Here is an 18,332-nt window from a genome sequence, read left to right on the forward strand (position 1 = left end):
AGTATACATACACTCCAGTGCATTTGAATCAAAACAAATATCATATGATCGTATCCCTACTACGTATTTAAGGCTTTCAAGTTCAACGCTTCGACACTCAGCGCTCAGATGCCGGTGTAAGAACATGTGCATATCCAGCATCTCTCAAGGGTACCTCGATGACGACAGGGGCTATGTTGAGGCGGTCTGGTGGGATCGAAGAGACCACCTTCGCTAAGCTCTTCAGCGCATCATATGCGCTCACTCGTATGGCAGGATCGACCTCGGTCAGTGACACAAGGATATCGTCTATTTCTCGAATGGTAGTCTGATACGAAGTCAACGTCAAGTCATGGGGAAGAAGTACGCATTGGCACTCACCTTGAAGTCGCTCAGGCTCGTCCCAAATTGCCAAACGTCAAGCTTGAATGGATCGTATGGATTCCCGGACAGGACTTCCTCGGGAACGCGGCGAAAGTACCGCTCCGGAAGGGGAAAGGAGGGGCACAGCGGCAGACCGACACAAGTACGCGCGTGAGCAGGCACATCCTCCTTGAAGTGCAGGGCGGTTTCGAAATCGTTCAAGAAGACACGAGGTCGGGAGATGGTGAGTTGGCGAGGAGCGAGAGATTCTGGGAACCACTGGACGAGAAAGTTGTCCAGAAACGCATCCTGATAAACTGTGAGCAGCAAACCCGGGCAGGGTATGTCGAGACGTACTCGGTGAGCTACGCGTATGCTATGCAAGAAGGCAAGTGCCTTCGCCATGAGGTGTCAGCGAAGGCATTTGCATCATACCATCTATAACTCACCTCTAGACACTGCAAAACCATGTCGATAACATCGCCGACCGAGTTCTCAGTACCGAAACGGTACGCGTATGCCATGCTGCATCCCATCCTAGGAAAGACGCCGAAAGTGATGTCTTCTAACTCCAGCAGCTCGAAGAGAGGGACGGCATGGTTCGGGGTTGCCTGGCTGGTTGCACCCCTCGCCATATACTTCAGCACTTCCAAGTGGTTATGGCCCTCCGAACCGGCGCATATGACTCGTATGACTACATCTCGACCATCCGCGGTGCGCGCACAGCACAACATGCCGTTCTGCGCAGTATTGTTAGTGTCTAGCAGATAGCCAAGGAGCAATCACCTACTGGAAAGCCAATCACAGATAGCTCGAACATTGGGCTACCCATTCCCCACCCACGATGCAATGGCGCGAGGGCAAAGCCGTTACAAGTGACCTCGATGTCTTGTGGTGGGTTCATAGCATCGACGCCACCGTGACGAGGTAACCATAGATGGTACCCGCGGTCCTTGAAGAAGCTCCCTAAGGAGTCCCATAAGGAGTAGGAGAGCGCATCGTCGGCATTTGGAGAGCACCACTCCCCGAGTGTGCGGGGCAGCTGCAGGGCATCAGTCCTCGTTGATAGGCTGAATATAAGTGTGCGCTGGAGGCCATACCTGGGAGCGCAAAGAGGTCATCATTGTTCGACTGCCTGACTTCGAGCCTCTGTGAGTGAGAGATAGTAAGCCGTGAGCGCAGACACAATATCAAGCTGACTGGAAAAATTTGGCCTTGCCACAGGCTGCTAATACGTCCAGATTCGTCGACGGAGCAGCAGATGCGTATGTTGATGGTGGTCGTGAGCACAGCTGAGTGCCCTCTCTAGACGCCCGTAGAGGACTATTACTTGAACAGCTGATCGATGTACGCATGAAGTTGAATCTGTATAAACATCTGTCCATCATTTCGACAATGCAATAATCTCCTACCAGAAATGAGTTCTTGGAGTGGTGTCCTCTGAGAGGAACGCGACGATGGTTTACGAGCCTAGTGTACCACGAATTCCAGTAGATTTGATCGGAGCGCGAAGCTGGATGTACCTATAAGGCAGGTCAGTAGGATCGTGGCTCAGACCAAGTGGTGGTATGCCGAGGGCGAGGACCGATCGCCAATCGCTCCTACTAGGTTCATTCGAGGGTTCCGTATCCAAGGGAGAGAAGCTCGTCATACATTTAGCACTCGACAGATCGTCATGATACACGAAATACAGAGAAGAGATACTTCAGATAAAATCGAGCACGCACAAGCTGGATAGCTTCAGTAGTATGTAGAACCCGCGCGAGATGCGGGGGGGTGAGCTGAGACACGAATAGGGATGACACGAAAGAAGGAACATTACGAGAGAGTGGGCGGCGGGAGTGATGATTGACAAGACATAAGGTCATCTACGTCGATGGGAGCAATATTGAGACGTTCCCATGACATCGTCCGAGCGACCCGCGCTAGATTCGTCAATGCTTCGAATGCACTGATTCGTTTAGAAGGGTCTTCCACAATCATTTCAGCGAGGACTTCGTCTATTTCTTGAATACTCGTCTGGTTTGAAGTAAATGTCAGTGCGTGATACAGGAAAAAGCGCCGCCACTGACCCTGAAGTCGATCAAGCTTATTCCGAACTGCCAGACATCAAGCTTGAATGGATCATACGGGTTCCCAGAGGACACTTCTGGAGGAACAGGTCGGAAGTACCGCTCCGGAAGGGCAAAAGAAGGACACAGAGGCAGACCGGTACAGATACGCTCGTGTGGAGGTACGTCCACACTGAAGCGCACCGCGGTCTCAAAATCGTGGAGGAATACGCGAGGGCGTGAGATCGTGAGCTGGTCGGTGGCTAGAGATTCCGGGTGCCATTGAACGAGGAAATTGTCTTTGAACGCATCCTGACAGGGAGTGAGTGATCGTATAAACACGCTGGTGCAGGAACGTACTCGGTGGGCCATGTTCATACTGTGTAAGAACGCGAGTGCCTTATCGAGCCGTTCAGGAAATGTAAACATACGAAGTTGTCCAGAGCGCACCTCCAGGCACTGTAACACCATGTCGATAACATCGCCAACCGAATTCTCGGCCCAGGAGTCGTACGCATCCGCCATGCTGAACCCAACCCGGGGAAATATGCCGAAAGTGATATCTTCGAGCTCGAAAAGCTCAAAAAGTGGGATAGCATGATTCGGGGTCGCCTGGCTATATGGTCCCCTCGCCATACACTGCAGCACATCCAGTTGGTTCTGGCCTTCGGAACCAACACGTATGACGCGGATGACCACATCCCGGCCGTCTACAGTGCGCGCTGCACGTAGCATGGCATTCTGCAACGTATAGTCAGTATCCGAGCAACAAGTACTGCAAAGTGAATACATACAGGGCAGTGTATTTCCGAAAGCTGCCTTATCCGACTGCCCTCGCCCCACCCGCGGTGCACGGGGGCGAAAGCAAAGCCGTTACAAGTGGGCTGCAGCTCTCGCGGAGAGCCTAAGTAGGTTAGACCGAAGGGAATCCAGAGGATGTATCCGCGCTCCTTGAAAAAACCATGTAGCTTTCGCCACAGAGGATCGGCAAACGTCTCATCGCCACCTGGAAGAGACCAGTCCTCGATCGTGCGCGGAAGCTACGGCACCAGTTCCCGTGAGTGTGTTGTCTTTGTAAATTCAATAGAGCCATACCTGAGAGCGCAAAGAAGGGTGTGCCGCTTGTGCGCGATTCTTGAATATTGATAGGACGTACGAAGAGAGCGCGGTAGACGCTACGAGACCTGCAGTTGCTGCAAATACACTGGCAGCAAGCCACAGAGACGGCGACGGCGGGCCTTTCAATGTGAAGCTCATTTTTTCAGTAGTTTTAGACCTCGAGAGTTGGAGTGGTGGACAGGAGACTGAGCGCACGGATTCGGAGGTGCAGGTGAGCCTCAAAGGAGAGTAATGGTGGGTGCAGCGAGGGGAATCGTTGGGAATCGCCCAAGTACGGTGCATCGCTTTAGCGGAGCTCAGATTGGGCGTGTGGGCGCTAAGTGCTTCTTCGACCGCAACCACTCGGAAACCACCCAATCGCTTCTCAGGATTCTACAGCGACCGGTATCTGGCCACCAGCGCTGTGTCTCCCCCTTTGGTACCGTACAGAGCTGGAGCAGGAAGACCAAAATGGAGGATTTGGGCCGAACACGCAGGGCAGTGGCCATGAGAACTAGAGTCTGTGAACGGAAGCCCTTGAACCCAGTGCTTCCTGGGCGGCGGTACGAAGCACCCGTGGCATCCCTTGGTCCCCATGGCACTCTCTGGGTATGCAAATGTGGCCCGTGACCACGCTGTACACAACTTGAAGCTGAACGGTGCTCGCGCTCAATCTCCTACGGTACACCCACCTGTTTCATATCATCTATGCCTCCTACGAGCAGTGAACTACGCGCTCAGGTAGGCCGTCTTTTGTACTAGACCGCGTTGCACGCCGCTTACACGCGAGACATCTACTCGTGAACTTAGCTGCCGAGTACTCTCGCACAATGGAGACTACCCAAAGGCCCTGAAAAAACATGGATCGCGGTAGCCGCACTTTGGGAGGCAGTTCGCCCCGTCTTTGAGCGAGCTCGTATCGACATCTGGCGTTCTGTCGATCTACTCTACCAGCGAGCACGCCCGGGCGAAAAGTACCTGTCCAGCGGATTCGCTTACTTGACGCCACTACGCGAAGTCGATTGGGCCATGGATACCAAAGTATTCAACCATTATGTACACTTTAATTCTTCACGATCTCACGATATCCCCTAATGGTATAACTGATGGTCACTTACACAGCTCGTCCTCAGCGTCTTGTGAGCGACTGCGGCTGTGTACGAGTATTGGGAGGACACGAGCCTCATTGCATTCACGCATGGACTGATCCACGGACATTCACGCATACACACGCTTTCACGATGTGCTTTCGCATAATTTGTACTAGTGTTGCTCGCTGTATCATACGTTCTTGATGTTCATTGAAGGCGCGTGGCTTTGGAGAGAGACTTATGAGGAGACTTTGTGTATGCGGCTGCTGCATACGCAAGACGTCAATCGAAGGTGGTGACGATCGGCGCGATCAACAGTGTCTCGGGCAGCATGCTGTTGATCACCTTGGCCAACTGATCCCGGGCCTCCGCTGCGCTGGGGCGTTTCGAGGCTTCGGGCTCTGTCATGGCTTCGAGTACGTCTTCGATCGCGGGGATTGTGGACTGCAAGTCCCCTCATGAGTTACAAGGGTCCATGTCCTGTGCTCGACGGCTTACCTGAAAGTCAGAGAAACCGTTCACGAGCTGCCACACATCCGGCTTGAAAGGCTCGTACGGCTCCCCAGAACGCATTTCGGGCGCAATAGGGCGCAGATACGGGCCAGGAATCGTGACCGATGTGGACGTAGTCCCTGGCGAGTGCTTGAAAGCGTGCTCGAAGTCGTTCAAGTACACCCGTGGGCGTGACAGTGGCACGCGCATCGTGGCAAGAGATTCAGGGTGCCACTGGACGAGGAAATTCGACTTGTCTGTGTCCTTCAGGGGTTTATAAGTAGTCAGCGCCAACAGGTCCGAGTATCAGCAGTGCCACGTACCCTGTGTGCTATACCGATGCTATGGATGAAGGCTAAGGCCTTCATCGACTAGTCGTTAGCATCGTCATGGCGCCGATTCACAAGGACTCGCCTCTAAACATTGCAGTATCATATCGACTATATCTCCGACGGAGTTCTTGACATGAAGAGCGTAGCTGTGGGCTACGGTGGCGCCGACAAATGGGCTCACAGCGAACACGATGTCCTCGAGATGCACCTCTTGCCACAGAGGAACGGAGTGGTTGTCCGTGCGCAAGCTGATAACACCTTGAGCGATGCTACGCAGGATATCCATATGCGTCTTCCCTTCGTCGCCTATGGCCACCATGCGGACCATGACAACGTGGCCCTCGGCAGTGGTCGCGCCTCGTACGAGACCGTTCGCGACGGCTGTGCCGGCGAACGCGGCCGCGTACGGGACGCGCCCGAGCGCGACCTGGCCGAGCGCGCCGTTGTTGCCCAGGATGCCGCCCTGCTCGCCGAACGTGACGTTCTGCGGGACGCTGTCGTTCCGGCACTGGCCGCCCGTGATGTTCAGGTTGAACAGGTCTGCCGTCGCAGCACGCGCGTCAGCGTCCTCGAAATGTGCGACGCGAGACAGGATGGGTAGGAGACTTGGAGGACGTACCGTCGGCGGTGCGGTAGAAGAACCACGTGTTGTTGTTGATGTTCTTGAACTCGCTCGTGCTGAACGGGATCTTGTCGTCCGGGTCGGTCGCGGAGGTGTTGCGGATGAAGATGCACGCGATCTGGTCCGGGAACTGCTCCGCGATCTGCGGGTACGCGGAGAGCAGCGTCGACGAGGACGTGTCCCCCACGAGGACTGTTGCGCACACAGTGTCAGCAAACGAGACGCGGGCGTGGACGGCATGCGCGCATATACGCACCGAACTTGCGCTGCGGGAACGTCTGGAAGAGCTTCAGCAGGCTGTTCTGGCGCGCCTCGAGGATCTGGCTCGGGTCGGAGATGTTGATGGGGCGCATCTCGAGCGAGCCGAGCGGGAAGTTCGCGAACAGGTAGTCGACGTACGTGCGCGTGAGCTCCACTGGGGTCGTCGTGTCGTAGTGGAACGCCGCGCCGGGCAGCGTCTCGTTCCAGTGCGCGTACAGCGCGGGGATGCCGGGGACGTTCACGTACGGCTGCACGAACGAGTTGAAGAGGCCTTCGTTCGGGACGTACACCTTCGTGATGCGCATGACGTCGTCGATGTCGGACACGACGGAGATGCCGCTCGACGGGACGAGGATGATCGTGCCGTTCCCGGGGCCGGTGACGTTGGCGATGCCGGTCTCGATGATGCGGACGGAGCTGCTGTTGCTGCCGAGCCCGGGTACGGTGACGAACTGGTCGAATTCGCCGACCTCGTCCGTCGTGGTCAGCTGGATGCCGGAAGAGTTGGTCACCGCAGAGCCGTTCGCAAAGACGAGCGCGGTCAGGTTGGAGCTGGGGATCGGGATCGACGCGAGGTCTTGCGTGCGGTTCTGCAGCAGGGTGGTTTGCGTGGAGTTGAGGTTGCTCGTGTCGAGGTCATTGATTATGGAGACCAGGTCGTCGGCGCTGACGTTGGGGAGCTTGTACGAAAGACCATAAAAGCGCACATTCCAGCTTCAGGAACAAGATGTTAGCATTGGTATATGCATATGGAGCCGCGGGAGAATCTTGCACGTACTTGTCACCGGTGAAGTTCGCGTACGACGGTATCAGAAGTGCAGATGCGGAAACATTCTGCAGGTCGTTGCCGTCTTTCACCCCAACCTTCTTCTCAATGTCACTCAAGCTTGGCCAGCTTCCGAGAACGGCTGTTCGAAGAGGACATTAGCACGATCTTCGCACAGGATCTCGTATCGCTAAACACACTGGGTAAGGCCGAAGCTACGGCCCCGGTGGCGCTCGAGAAGATAGACTCTGCGCTTGATAGTGCCTGGGGAGCGGGTACGGGCGCAGGAGTAGGAGCTGGCGCTGGCGCTGCTACTGGCGCCGGACTGGCGGTGGCGAAGGCGACAAGAGCGAGAACGAAAAGGGACGAGGACAACATGGCGGCGACGAGCGGACCCAAGAGACTGAGCGAGGCGTATACAGCGAGAGTTGTGGGTCTTGGCAGGAGAGTCGAGCGAATTTATGGCGAAAGAAATGCGCGCAGAGCCTGCTGGAGTCGTGAGTGGGTGGAGAGAAAGCTGATGTGACGTCAACGTGCTGTCTCCAATGACCGCCATCCTTGTTCGGCATCTTCATCCGTTTCCAACGCGTTGCGCCGCATGCCTATAGACAGTCTATAGGGCCTGGGTCGCATGACGATGCGGTACCGTGGTGGCGTGCATAACTCCAGGGCGTTTGGGGCAATCGTGAGATGCATGCATGGACGAAGACATGTCGCTGAGCCAGGATAGAGTCGCTTCGAGCAGCTTGCTTACTGCCCGGAATGCAGTGAAAAAGAGCAGATTATTCGTTGTTCCGGACGAGTAAATGCTTCCCGGCGGTGAGTGAGACTTTGAGGGAGAGTTGGAACACGTTGAGCAAATTAGAGTTTGTGTTACCGTTGTCAACGCGTGTCAATAAGCGCCCCCATATACGCACGCGATACGTCATCTGCACGTGGGCGTGTATAGCGCGGGGCCGCGGGCCCTCTGCCATGCAGCGAGCCACGGTCGTACTACCGAAGCCTCTGCACGCCTAGTACTGTCGAAGTTAACGTGTTCCCAAAAACTAAATTCAACGAACCTGCTGCCATCTCCTGTGAGCGGCCCGCAGTGTACGGTGAACTCATCGCAATTTGTGCGTAAAATATACGCCTACATCGGGTACTCTACTCTTACAAGGGAATCATCGGAAGGCGCGGCATATAAATGATACACATAATCGAGAACGAAAGAGGCTGAGATACAGAAGATACACGCAACGAGATCATCGGAACTCAGCTGCGGAGAAGATGCATGCAAACCATGCATTGGGCTCTAGCATTGGGCTCTAGTTCTGGCCGCTCGACGACGAAGTACCGCCGGGTGCACCCCCATTACCGGGTGCACCATAGCCTCCATTGTCATGGCTCTGCGTATTAGACGGTCCAGCGCCGGGGGCGCCATAGTAGTTGAGCCCATAGCCGGGCGCAGCAGTGTTGCCAGTCCCGTAGTTGGGCGCCACATAGCCAGGCGGCAGCATGGCAGCGTTGCCTTGGCTGTAAGCCGGGTTCCCCATGTATCCATGTGCTGCATTGTACGGCGCAGCTTGGCCCGGGGGAGCGCCAGCGTACGGCGCTCGGGCCGGAGCATGGATGCCACGACCGTCAGCTGGGTAGGGCGTGCCAGCGTACTGGCCAGAGCCATTTCCTGGGACACCTCTTCCTCCTGCAGCCGGTGGCGGCAATGCAGCATATACGCCACGCTGACCGGCAGGGACAGCTTGACCAGCTGGGTTGTTCGGAGGATGAGCGCCTGCAAAAGGAAACGCGGACGCAGACGGATTCTGAGCGAATGCGGGCCTAGTACCATGGCGGAGTCGGTTGACGATGCGTCCGTCCTCTGGGGGGCTGCTCCAGGACACAGGTTCGCTACGATGATGTTGTCAAGAAGCGCTGCAGATCGTCTGATTGAGCGACTTACTCTGTCTCGGTGCAATGAGAATACTGAATCCAGATCAGATCCCCGTCACCAAATAGAAACAAAAAGCGTGGCTAGATCATGCGGTCAACTATTAGAACAGGTATATAGGCGAAGGAGCAAAGAGACACGCACACCGTCCACGGTTTCAAGAACAGTCTGCAAGCAGCCGACATAGTATCTGCCATCGGGGGGTCCTTGGAATTTGTATTTCCTGCCCTGTGTTGAGTTCGAGTCACGGAAACGTCAGGACCGACCCAAGGTGGTAAAAAAAGTCGAACGTACCCGGATGAGGGGGGGGTAAGCCTTCTTGCCGGAGGACTGTAAGCAATTCAAGGAGATCAGCGAATTCTGCACCCAGGCGAGAACATGACGCTGTACTTACCATAGGGATCACAGGAGAGAGTAGAGTCGGTCTAGATGATAGAGAGGACACTTCTGGAGCTGATTCATCCGGCGAGGGCTGCTTCTATACAGAGCGGACGAATAAAATCTGGCACTCACTCAAGACCTAGACACATGCGGCTGCTTCAAGGCTGGAGGCGATGCGCGTACTCCATGGTTGGCCTGGGAGCATATCAGCGAACCAAATACGCTAGAAGACAGGAACCTCGCTTCGTGTCAGCAGCGACGGAATGGGTGGATGAATGGGTGTTAGCAAGTCAGAGACCGGATACCAGTGTGCGTCGCCGGGGGCACCCGTCGGAGTGCCATTTTGTTATCGCAAGGCACAATCCGTGCCCTACCAATCGCTTCTCGCCGGTGAGTTCTGTAGGATCTGGCCGTCAGTGTATGGCCGTTAGCATACTACATCGTTCACAAGATATCAGTGTGCACCAGGAACGCCGCGACAGCGGTAAAGATACAAACATAGATGGCCATAGTACCGATACGCGATCTCCAAAATCACCGTACGCCACTGGGGAAAAGTCCCCATACGGCGACAGTCTACAGCAGGGGCTTTGGTTGTCCTCGAATCAGCTGTATTGGGATTTGCCAGGGAGCTCACGCACCGAAAGATCTGGTCAGGTTTGCCTCAAGAGCCTGGGTCCGAGAGACTGTTTGTTGAACAGCTTGTCGGAGCCGATACGCACATGTCGAATGGGCACAGGTGGGCTTAGAAGTATAACGGAGCGCTGGATGAGTCCGCCGGAACCAGCCTAGTGGAAGCAGTGGACGAACCTCGACGAACGCATATGGAGGGCTCTGCTATGCGACACGCGCTCGTCTGATGCAGATGGCTGTACACCTGGCGCCGGAGAAATTCCGAGAACGCTGTTCCATCATTCGCAACATGTTCACTCTCCGCCCGTTCCCACCCGCACGCCAGTGCGTCGCCAAAGACGTCCGCCCTTGGAATCCAACTCATCAAGCGGTCCGGAGGATTCAGGGTTGAGCCTACTATACCTCACCCAGGCATCCTCTACCACACGTTTAGGAAACCCGGCACGCAGCCATCCCTTCCACTCTAACTCCAGTATACGCCCCATGCAAAAGCACGCTGTTGGGATAGCCGTTGCTACTGCTTGCTTAATGGCTATCGCTCAAGCATACGTGGAACGCAGAAAGGCGCTGCGCGACTGCCGCGACACTTGCGAGAGCCGGCTCATCAGGCAAAAGGTATGTCTATGGCTTCATCCGTGTGACTGGGCAAGCGGGCGAATGCATTCGGATCGCGTCGCCACCGCTCTCTTGCGGGACCTCGGCGGGGGTGGAGCCCCCGGTCCGGGGCCGAGCTCAAGCCGGCGGAGGCGAGTATGTACATGAGACGGAGCAACACTAGGGACTACAGAAACAGGGAAAGCGGAAGGGTGGGTGAGAAAAGAAACACGAGCTCGACGTAGCCGGGGCTTTCGAGCACGCGGGTGAGAAGGGAGGTGTGTGGAGAAGAAGTACTACGCTACCTTTCGAGCACGCGGGTGAGAAGGGAGGTGAGGAAAGGAGGAGTGAGGAGATGGTGAACTAAATACTACTGTGAGGTCCAATAGTCCAAGCACGGGGGCGCGAGCCGTACGTAGAACCAAGCGCGACGCCATGGCGCGAGCTATGCGAAGCCAAGTCGTGCACGTACGACAATGCGGCGAGTGGCGCGCAAAGCGCGCGGCGCGTGCGCGAGTCACACTCTGCGCCATAGACCATCGACAACTCTACGTTGTCCACCACATACCGAGTCGTTAGACTCGTATCCCCGTTAAGTAGAATGTGCGCTCAAATATTTCTGACATACGCTAGCTTCCCCGGGACTTGGAGTCATGGCGTCTTCTTGACGTAGAAGAAGGTGGCGACGAAGCCCTGTGGGCAGTGCTCCGCGACTTTTTCAGCAAGCGGGGCTTCACCTTTTGGACGTCCATCCGCAATAGCTATATGGGGCTCTCCTCGGATGCTGATGTCACCTCTGGTGGCTTTGGGTACGCACCACTCACTCGAGGACTGGGGGAGAAATCCCCTCACGAAAAATTGTACCGGTTCTCGTACCCGGTAGGTCCCCGCGCCGCTTCGACATCGTAGGTCATGTTCTGACGTTTGTTCATGATAGCACCCTTCATGCCAAGCCGCTCAGACTGCTGACGGCCGAATGGTCATCATTCGAGTACTGGCCATCGGGGAAAGTGGCCGCGAGCATATCGACATCCTCAATGATCTCGCGCGAGGCCCATTCAGTCTCGTTACTTATAACCATGTTATTCCCCTGTTGGAGCTTCTCCACTTTGAGGACATCACATTCGGGGTATTCCCGAAGATCGGTGGGGACGTACGAGATGCGTACGGTTATTGGGCCGAAAACTCAGTCGGCGACATCTTGGACATGCTGCTACAATGCCTTGAGGTATGTCCTACGCCTCCCAATTGCGTCGCCACGTTGCTTATGCGCGTGTCAGATGCTTGGTTATATTCACAATAGGCGTATCGCACATCGGGTGAGTGCTACTGCACACGCTGTGGCGCCGACGTGTGGCTGACTCTGGCAGCGCAGGACGCCTTCAAAGACAACTTCCTGGTGCAGTGGCACCCGGAGACTATGAGAGCGCGCACGTTCCCTGTATCACGCCCGCGGGTGTACCTAAACGACTTCGAGACGGCAGTGCAATTCTCGCTCGACATCGCCGCAGAGGACTGCGTTTGCGTCGGACTCCCCGTGGGTCCGTCGCTCTCCGACAGATATTGCCGCCCTGTCCCGCCCGAGATGCAGACGGGCAAACCGTATGATCCATTCAAGCTGGACGTATGGCAGTTCTCCACTAGCTTCGCGGACTTCAAGGTGCGTGCCTCGTACACTCACTCCATCCCGCGCGGCTGATGTTTGATCTACAGTGCCATATTCCCGAGGTTGACGGTATCCTGGAACGCATGAGGGACCCGGATCCTATGTTGCGTCCACCAGCGTGGGAGGCGATGAACCGCATATCGGAGGTCATCCAAGCTACTCCCCCGCAAGCGCTCTATTATCCCCCCGATGTCGTGCGCGATTGGGCCGATGATCCTGCTCCAACAAACACACCTCTTGATACCATTCCTGCGGACGCACCTCCTAATTCTGGTCCTGAAGACGCAGCGTAGCGTGTTGATTCCTTTGAATGGCACCTGACTTCGACCCTACTGTACCATTCTTTCCGAACTAGCGAACTGATTGAACAATCTCGTCTTGCATAGAAATCCCAATAGATTGCAGCTAGTGATCCGCTATTCTGCGCATTACAAACACGATATCCAGACACGTTCAATCAGGGCCGTGAGACGACTACGTAGTAGGCCAGGAGCCACGCGGAGGCAGCTTCGGCCTGCGCGCCGCCTTGAGGGTAGCAATTGGAAAGCTTTTCTGTTGGTCAGGACCCGTGGGCGACAACGGATGACCGGGACTGTGGACAGGGACGGATGGGGGGGTGTAGCGTGCATGAGCGTCATAGCAAAATAAAAGGATGCGCGGAAGAACGCAACTGGACCATTATGCACGCGTTTACGAGCCTTGCCCACGTCGTTCCGTCCTTGAATTGAAGCTTGTAACTGAGCTATCGTAGGAAGAGATGTGGTTAGCAGAAGTCATCTGCAGGGGGAGTGACGCGGTTTCACTCATTCCGCATGCGCTTTCGACCATTCCTATGTATCGGCCGATGTAGATGTCGCCATCGACTTCCATCATGTATTTCTGTGGGAGGTAAATGAGCGGTGCATATAGTACTTGTGGGGTTGGAGCTCATGCGCACCGGTGCAGCCGGAGGCTGGTTTGAACTCGAAGCCTATAAGAGTGTGGCGAGCTCAGATACGGATCAGACCCGAGGTTGATACTACGTACCATGAGTGTTAGACGACGATGGTAGGGATGTACGTTGACGGGGGAAAGGTTGTTCTTCCTGAGGTAGCAGTGCACCATGAGATGATTTTATACGGATGCGGCCTCAGTATGCTGACGTCTGACCCATGTAAGCCGACGCTATGGGCCTCGTGTTCTCCTGTGGGCGTCCGTATAGCCCATGAGATGCGAAGCCGTAAGTTACCAGCCTCGTGCACGACGCGAAGACGGAGACAAGGGTTTTGGTGCTGCACGAACAAGGCACATCAAAACGAGACGCGCGCCCGAGTAACCTAGAAGCACCGTACCTGTAGTTTCGCAGGAAGTTCTCGCCTGTCAAGATAGCGATCGCGCGGAACTCCGCAACTCCTTTTATGACGCGCATGGTGACTCGACCGGGTCCTTTTCTGAGAGAAATTGATGCTGAGAACTGTGAAGGCGGCCGCTGCGCTTCGAAACACAAGAAAATAAGTAATATTCATTCCCCTTTGGGCGGCGATAGCACGTCGGTCGAGTCAGTTACAAACTGGGACAATTGAGTGTCGGAGGAGTGTCAGTCTCCGGCGGAATCAATAACGCCTTCGGAGGCACTTCAGCGACCGCGCGGGACAGGTATTCCAGCGCGTCGAAGCTAGAAAGCCTGGACATTGTGTCATCCCATCTCAGCCCATCCAGGACCCTATCAATCTCCGGAATAGTGCTCTGTAGCGCATCGACTTCAGTAAGAGCAGATGAAAGGAAGATACATGATCAGGTACCTTGAAATTCTCGAGGCTTTTGCCGAACTGCCAGACATCCAGCTTGAATGGGTCGTAGGGTTTTCCGGAGGTGACTTCCGGAGGTACAGCTCGTGCGTACTTCTCGACGTCGTCGGGGTATGAATCCCCTTCGGGATATCCAGAGACTAGGCACTCTTCGAGCGGTGTCTCGTCAGAAAACATCGCGGCAGTCTCGAAGTCTGTCAGGTATACACGAGGACGACTCCGTGCGACGTGGCCGGTTGAAAGTGACTCCGGATGCCATTCTACGAGGAAATTGTCCTTGAAAGCGTCCTAGACCAGTGTTAGCAAGCGAGGCAAAATGTGAACAAAGAAAACGAGCACCCACTCTATGAGCAATGCTCAAGCTGTGAATGAAGGCGAGGGCCTGATAACATGTCGTAGCTCGATATCAGCTCAGGAGACGGACGATTGAAGCGCACGCACCTCGAGGCATTGAAGGATCATGTCGATCACGTCCCCCACCGAATTCTTCGCCCAGAAGCCATATGCGTCCTGCATGCGACATCCGACCCTCGGGAATACCCCAAAGGTGATGTTGTCGAAGTAGACCAAGTCGAGGAGAGGGATATTGTGGTTGTCCTCGTAAAACGCGTATGGACCTATAGACGCTGTCTTCAGAATTTCGACATGGTCCCGGCCGTGTTCTCCAATCGCCAAGACGCGGACCACAACGTCGCAGCCATCCGCTCTGCGAGCCGCGCGGCACAGTGGATTCTGTTGGAAGCGTTAGCAAGTCTCCCAGAAGACTCGAAACAGCGTACCATGGACTCAAACGCAAACAGATTCCGCACTGAACCAGGTGCTGGCCCCAATCCCCTGTGTTGGGTGGCGTACGCATAACCGCTCGAGCACTTGACGGTCTCCTCGGAGTCATCGACGTCAGGCCACAATATCAAATCAACACCGCGCTTCCAGAGGTTGTAGCCCTGTTGCTGAAAAAAGGAACGAAGAGGCGTCCACACAGTTTCCATTATATCCTCGTATGGTTCTCCTTCTTTCGCAGTAGGCAGACGCCACAAAGCCAACGTGCTGGGTAGCTGTCATTAGGTGCCGAGGGAGTCGATCAACTGGGATGCTGGGCAACAATGTTTGGATGAACGCAACAGTACCTGAGAGCGAACATGCGCAAACGCATTTTTGACGCCACCGTCCTGTACGGGCTCCAATTGTTCCACAGTGGGGGTGATCGGCGTGAGTGGTTCGAACATGTCGGAGGGCGCGTCACCAGTATGCGCAGTGCGAGCTTGTTGGGGGGTGGAGTGTTCGAGGATCCTAGGGAGTTGCTATCCCAGAGCAGGATCCAGGAGCCCGTGGTAGGTCAGAAACAGCGCCGGATGCCCCATGTTCTCGGGCCATGTGCATGGCCAGCCTGAGGGTGTGAGAGAGGAAGACGTCCCCATCTGCGGACTTGCAATTTAGGTGGACGGGCGCGAACAGTCTAACACAGCCACTCCCAAATCAGCGCTCGTCTCGGACGTCTCACTCCGAGTCTCTCCCCCGGTTGCTTTCCCCCGTCCTCCGCCACATCCTGATGGCAGGATATGTATTTTGTTGCGATGCGGACCGGCTGTATGACATGGAAACACGAGTGCATCTCACCAAAGCTTTGGTCGACGCACGGTAAGCAATCTGGCCGCTGACTCGAGCCTTGGCGCCGTCGGATTACTTGGTAACCTACTACACAACTTGGCAAACCTATCAAATCGCAATCGAAATCCATCCCGGAAGCTTTATTGAGAAACAAAAGGCGGCGTAGATAGGCATCATGGGCACGGAACCCGCTCGCTGTCTGCCGCGTGAAGTACAAGGCACATCAAGAAGAGCGCGTCCAAGTATCCTAGAAGCATGCGCCGGAGTATATTCCGCGGCGTTGTTCACCGGGTTCTAAATTTTCCGTAGCTCTCTGCAGCAGCAGCACATATCAGCAAAAAATAACGGTCGTCATGAATGCGCCGTTTAGAAGGGATACAACGGCTTTCACTCGGCTTTTCGGGCAGGCTGGCAACCAGCCCAAAACCATGCGCACGGCAATCCCTGCCGCCCATTACAGTCTGTGTGCGCACCGCCTAAGTTGCGTAGCGTTTTCATACTTGATCCCATATCCTGCTCACGAGCCTGTAGCCGCATCCTGCGGGTGGTCAGGAATATAATCCTTCTACGTCGCAACGCGTCGCTGTTTGCAGCCGGCAGTCAAAGTGGAATGAACCCATCGCAATTTGCGCGGTATATACATATACACCTACATCAGGTACACGACACACGGCTCTCATCCTACTCGTACAGGGGGATTCGTGGGACTCGGAGGCGCTGAGAAACGATAGTACACATAATTGAGAACGAAAGACTGAGGCTGGGACACGAAAGATATACACAAGATCATTGGAATTCAAGCGCGGAGAAGAGCTCGCGACGCATGCGGACCATGTATCGAGGTCTAGTTGCGGCCACCCGATGACGACGTGCCGCCAGGTGCATTGGCACCGCCATCACCATACGCACCGTAGCCTCCATCTCCATAGCCTTGGGCGTTGGACGGTCCAGCGCCGGGGGTGCCGTAGTAGTTGGACCCATGGCCGGGCGCAGCAGCATTGCCTGCCATCCCGTAGTAGGGCGGCATAAAACCGGGTGGCGGCATGGCGGCGTTGCCTTGGCCGTAGGCAGGGTTCCCCTGGAAGCCAGGTGCGGCATTGTACGGCGCAGCTTGGCCCGGAGGAACACCATAGTACGGCCCACCTTGGCCTGGGGCTGCGTTGCCGGAGTACGGCACGCCTTGGCCAGGGAATCCGGGACCGGGTGCGCCGGGTGCGCCGGTGTACTGGCCGGTGTACGGTGCGCCCTGGGGAGGGATACCGCGACCGGCTGCGTCGGGTGCGCCAGCGTACTGACCTGGGCCATTTCCGGGACCGTGTCTCCCACCCGCAGCGCCGGGCGGGGACACGGAATACCCAACACGCTGACCGACAGGAGCAGCCTGACCAGCCGGGTTGTTCGGAATGTAGGCGCCAGCGAAAGGAAATGGATCCGCGGACTGAGGGGTCGCGGGAGTGCCATAAGTGAGCCGGGGCAGCACGGGCTGGTCCATAGGAGGGGAAATCGCGGAAAGAGGTTCGCTTTTAAAATTTACTCAACACAGGCGGCAGACTCGCTGTGACGAGCGACTTACTTTGATTCGTGGCAGTCAGTGAATTTGACCCATTTTTTCTTTCCGTCGCCGAAAACAAACGAAGCGCGCGTCTAGGCCAGAACATTGGTGGTCAGAATATACATCTTCCGGCAGAGCAACAATACAATGGGAGACACTCACGCCGTCCGCACTTTCCAACGTTGTCTCCAATTGGCCGACGTACCATTTATTTTGTTTTCTGATGTAGAATTTGTACGTTCGGCCCTGTATAAGCCACAGGAATGTTAAGATAAAATGTATGTAGTCAGCGTGAAAAGCACACCTGTATGAGAGGCGGGTATGCGTTCCTTCCGGAGGACTATAAGCGTCAAGCATGATAGGATCACTAAGAGCTCTGCATTACGGCGAGGGTTGAATGATGTGCTCACCATTGTGAGGGCCGAGGTCAATGAAGTATGCGTAGATGAGAGGGAAAGCCACTGAAGTCGCTTATTCTCAAGTGGGAGCTGTCCGAGTCTTTATACATGCCAGTGGCAGCAAAGGGAGGCGCTCGCTCGCTCGCTCGTGAACGGACGACATGTGGCTGCCGTGTGCAGCATGCGTAGTCGAGGGTTCACCTGGGAACATATCAGTAAACCAAGTACGCTAGAAGAAATGCATACTGCCTCGTGCTATCTGCCCTGGTGCGGATCTGTGAATTGGGTCCGAGGAGGCCGAATCGTGTGAGTCGGCGGAATCTGGAGTCGGAGGGTCCATTCCGTTATCGCAGAAGATGATCTGTATCGTACAGGGTCGTTTCTCGACTCCTGTCTGTCCTGGCCTTATATGACGTGCCACATAAATTATTCGCAGGACATGAGTGTGCTCCGTGGACACTGCTGCAGTGGCACAACAATGCCAGTGCAATCGGGCTACGCAGCCAGAGCTCGAGTCCGGAAGTCACAATATGTAAGGCGATGTTCTCGATGCGAAAACTGCCTTCGTGCGGGGCTGTTGGGATCTGAGTTGCAATGCTTAAACGGGTGAACATGTCAAGACTCACCGCACGAAACTGAAAGAGTCAAGTCTGACTCATGCCATTCAACGATTTGGGAGTAGATACCAGACTCCAGTGCGCATCATCCCGGTAGAGATCGGCCGCAATAGA

At 55.4% G+C, this 18,332-nt stretch overlaps 7 protein-coding genes across 7 annotated transcripts; 1 reads left to right on the plus strand and 6 right to left on the minus strand.

Annotated features, from left to right (window-relative positions):
- Positions 1-97: 97 nt before the first annotated feature.
- TRAVEDRAFT_136543 (uncharacterized protein) lies at positions 98-3,185 on the minus strand (the record flags this gene model as incomplete). The annotated part of the gene is made up of 4 exons (XM_008047141.1): positions 98-307; positions 2,415-2,705; positions 2,754-2,792; positions 2,844-3,185. 4 exons carry the CDS (start codon positions 3,183-3,185, stop codon positions 98-100), a joined length of 882 nt encoding a protein of 293 aa, XP_008045332.1.
- A 1,679-nt stretch (positions 3,186-4,864) lies between these two features.
- TRAVEDRAFT_175963 (uncharacterized protein) lies at positions 4,865-5,779 on the minus strand (the record flags this gene model as incomplete). Its single annotated transcript, XM_008047142.1, has 4 exons — positions 5,489-5,779; positions 5,398-5,436; positions 5,081-5,338; positions 4,865-5,026 (listed from the first exon to the last, which is right to left on the minus strand). Exons 1-4 carry the CDS (start codon positions 5,732-5,734, stop codon positions 4,865-4,867), a joined length of 705 nt encoding a protein of 234 aa, XP_008045333.1. The 5' UTR covers positions 5,735-5,779.
- Positions 5,780-5,842: 63 nt separating this feature from the next.
- Positions 5,843-7,180, minus strand: TRAVEDRAFT_84246 (uncharacterized protein; the record flags this gene model as incomplete). The annotated part of the gene is made up of 4 exons (XM_008047143.1): positions 5,843-5,946; positions 6,026-6,220; positions 6,285-7,003; positions 7,068-7,180. Coding segments are annotated over 4 exons (1,131 nt in total), but the record flags the coding sequence as incomplete, so codon positions are not given.
- Positions 7,181-8,362: 1,182 nt separating this feature from the next.
- TRAVEDRAFT_24869 (uncharacterized protein) lies at positions 8,363-9,379 on the minus strand (the record flags this gene model as incomplete). Its single annotated transcript, XM_008047022.1, has 5 exons — positions 8,363-8,942; positions 8,995-9,017; positions 9,127-9,210; positions 9,277-9,312; positions 9,377-9,379. The coding sequence occupies 5 exons, from the start codon at positions 9,377-9,379 to the stop codon at positions 8,363-8,365; spliced, it is 726 nt and encodes a 241-aa protein (XP_008045213.1).
- A 1,145-nt stretch (positions 9,380-10,524) lies between these two features.
- On the plus strand, positions 10,525-12,549 carry TRAVEDRAFT_54211 (uncharacterized protein; the record flags this gene model as incomplete). Its single annotated transcript, XM_008047144.1, has 6 exons — positions 10,525-10,611; positions 11,224-11,469; positions 11,528-11,818; positions 11,871-11,909; positions 11,966-12,250; positions 12,304-12,549. 6 exons carry the CDS (start codon positions 10,525-10,527, stop codon positions 12,547-12,549), a joined length of 1,194 nt encoding a protein of 397 aa, XP_008045335.1.
- A 1,249-nt stretch (positions 12,550-13,798) lies between these two features.
- On the minus strand, positions 13,799-15,412 carry TRAVEDRAFT_175969 (uncharacterized protein; the record flags this gene model as incomplete). The annotated part of the gene is made up of 6 exons (XM_008047145.1): positions 15,171-15,412; positions 14,823-15,098; positions 14,485-14,775; positions 14,387-14,425; positions 14,038-14,331; positions 13,799-13,981 (listed from the first exon to the last, which is right to left on the minus strand). Exons 1-6 carry the CDS (start codon positions 15,267-15,269, stop codon positions 13,799-13,801), a joined length of 1,182 nt encoding a protein of 393 aa, XP_008045336.1. The 5' UTR covers positions 15,270-15,412.
- Positions 15,413-16,327: 915 nt separating this feature from the next.
- TRAVEDRAFT_24872 (uncharacterized protein) lies at positions 16,328-17,616 on the minus strand (the record flags this gene model as incomplete). Its single annotated transcript, XM_008047023.1, has 6 exons — positions 16,328-16,368; positions 16,561-17,171; positions 17,225-17,295; positions 17,366-17,449; positions 17,508-17,543; positions 17,614-17,616. 6 exons carry the CDS (start codon positions 17,614-17,616, stop codon positions 16,328-16,330), a joined length of 846 nt encoding a protein of 281 aa, XP_008045214.1.
- Between the last annotated feature and the right edge of the window lie 716 nt (positions 17,617-18,332).

This window comes from Trametes versicolor (assembly GCF_000271585.1).
Source record: "Trametes versicolor FP-101664 SS1 unplaced genomic scaffold TRAVEscaffold_16, whole genome shotgun sequence".
In the NCBI taxonomy this organism is placed as follows: domain Eukaryota; kingdom Fungi; phylum Basidiomycota; class Agaricomycetes; order Polyporales; family Polyporaceae; genus Trametes; species Trametes versicolor.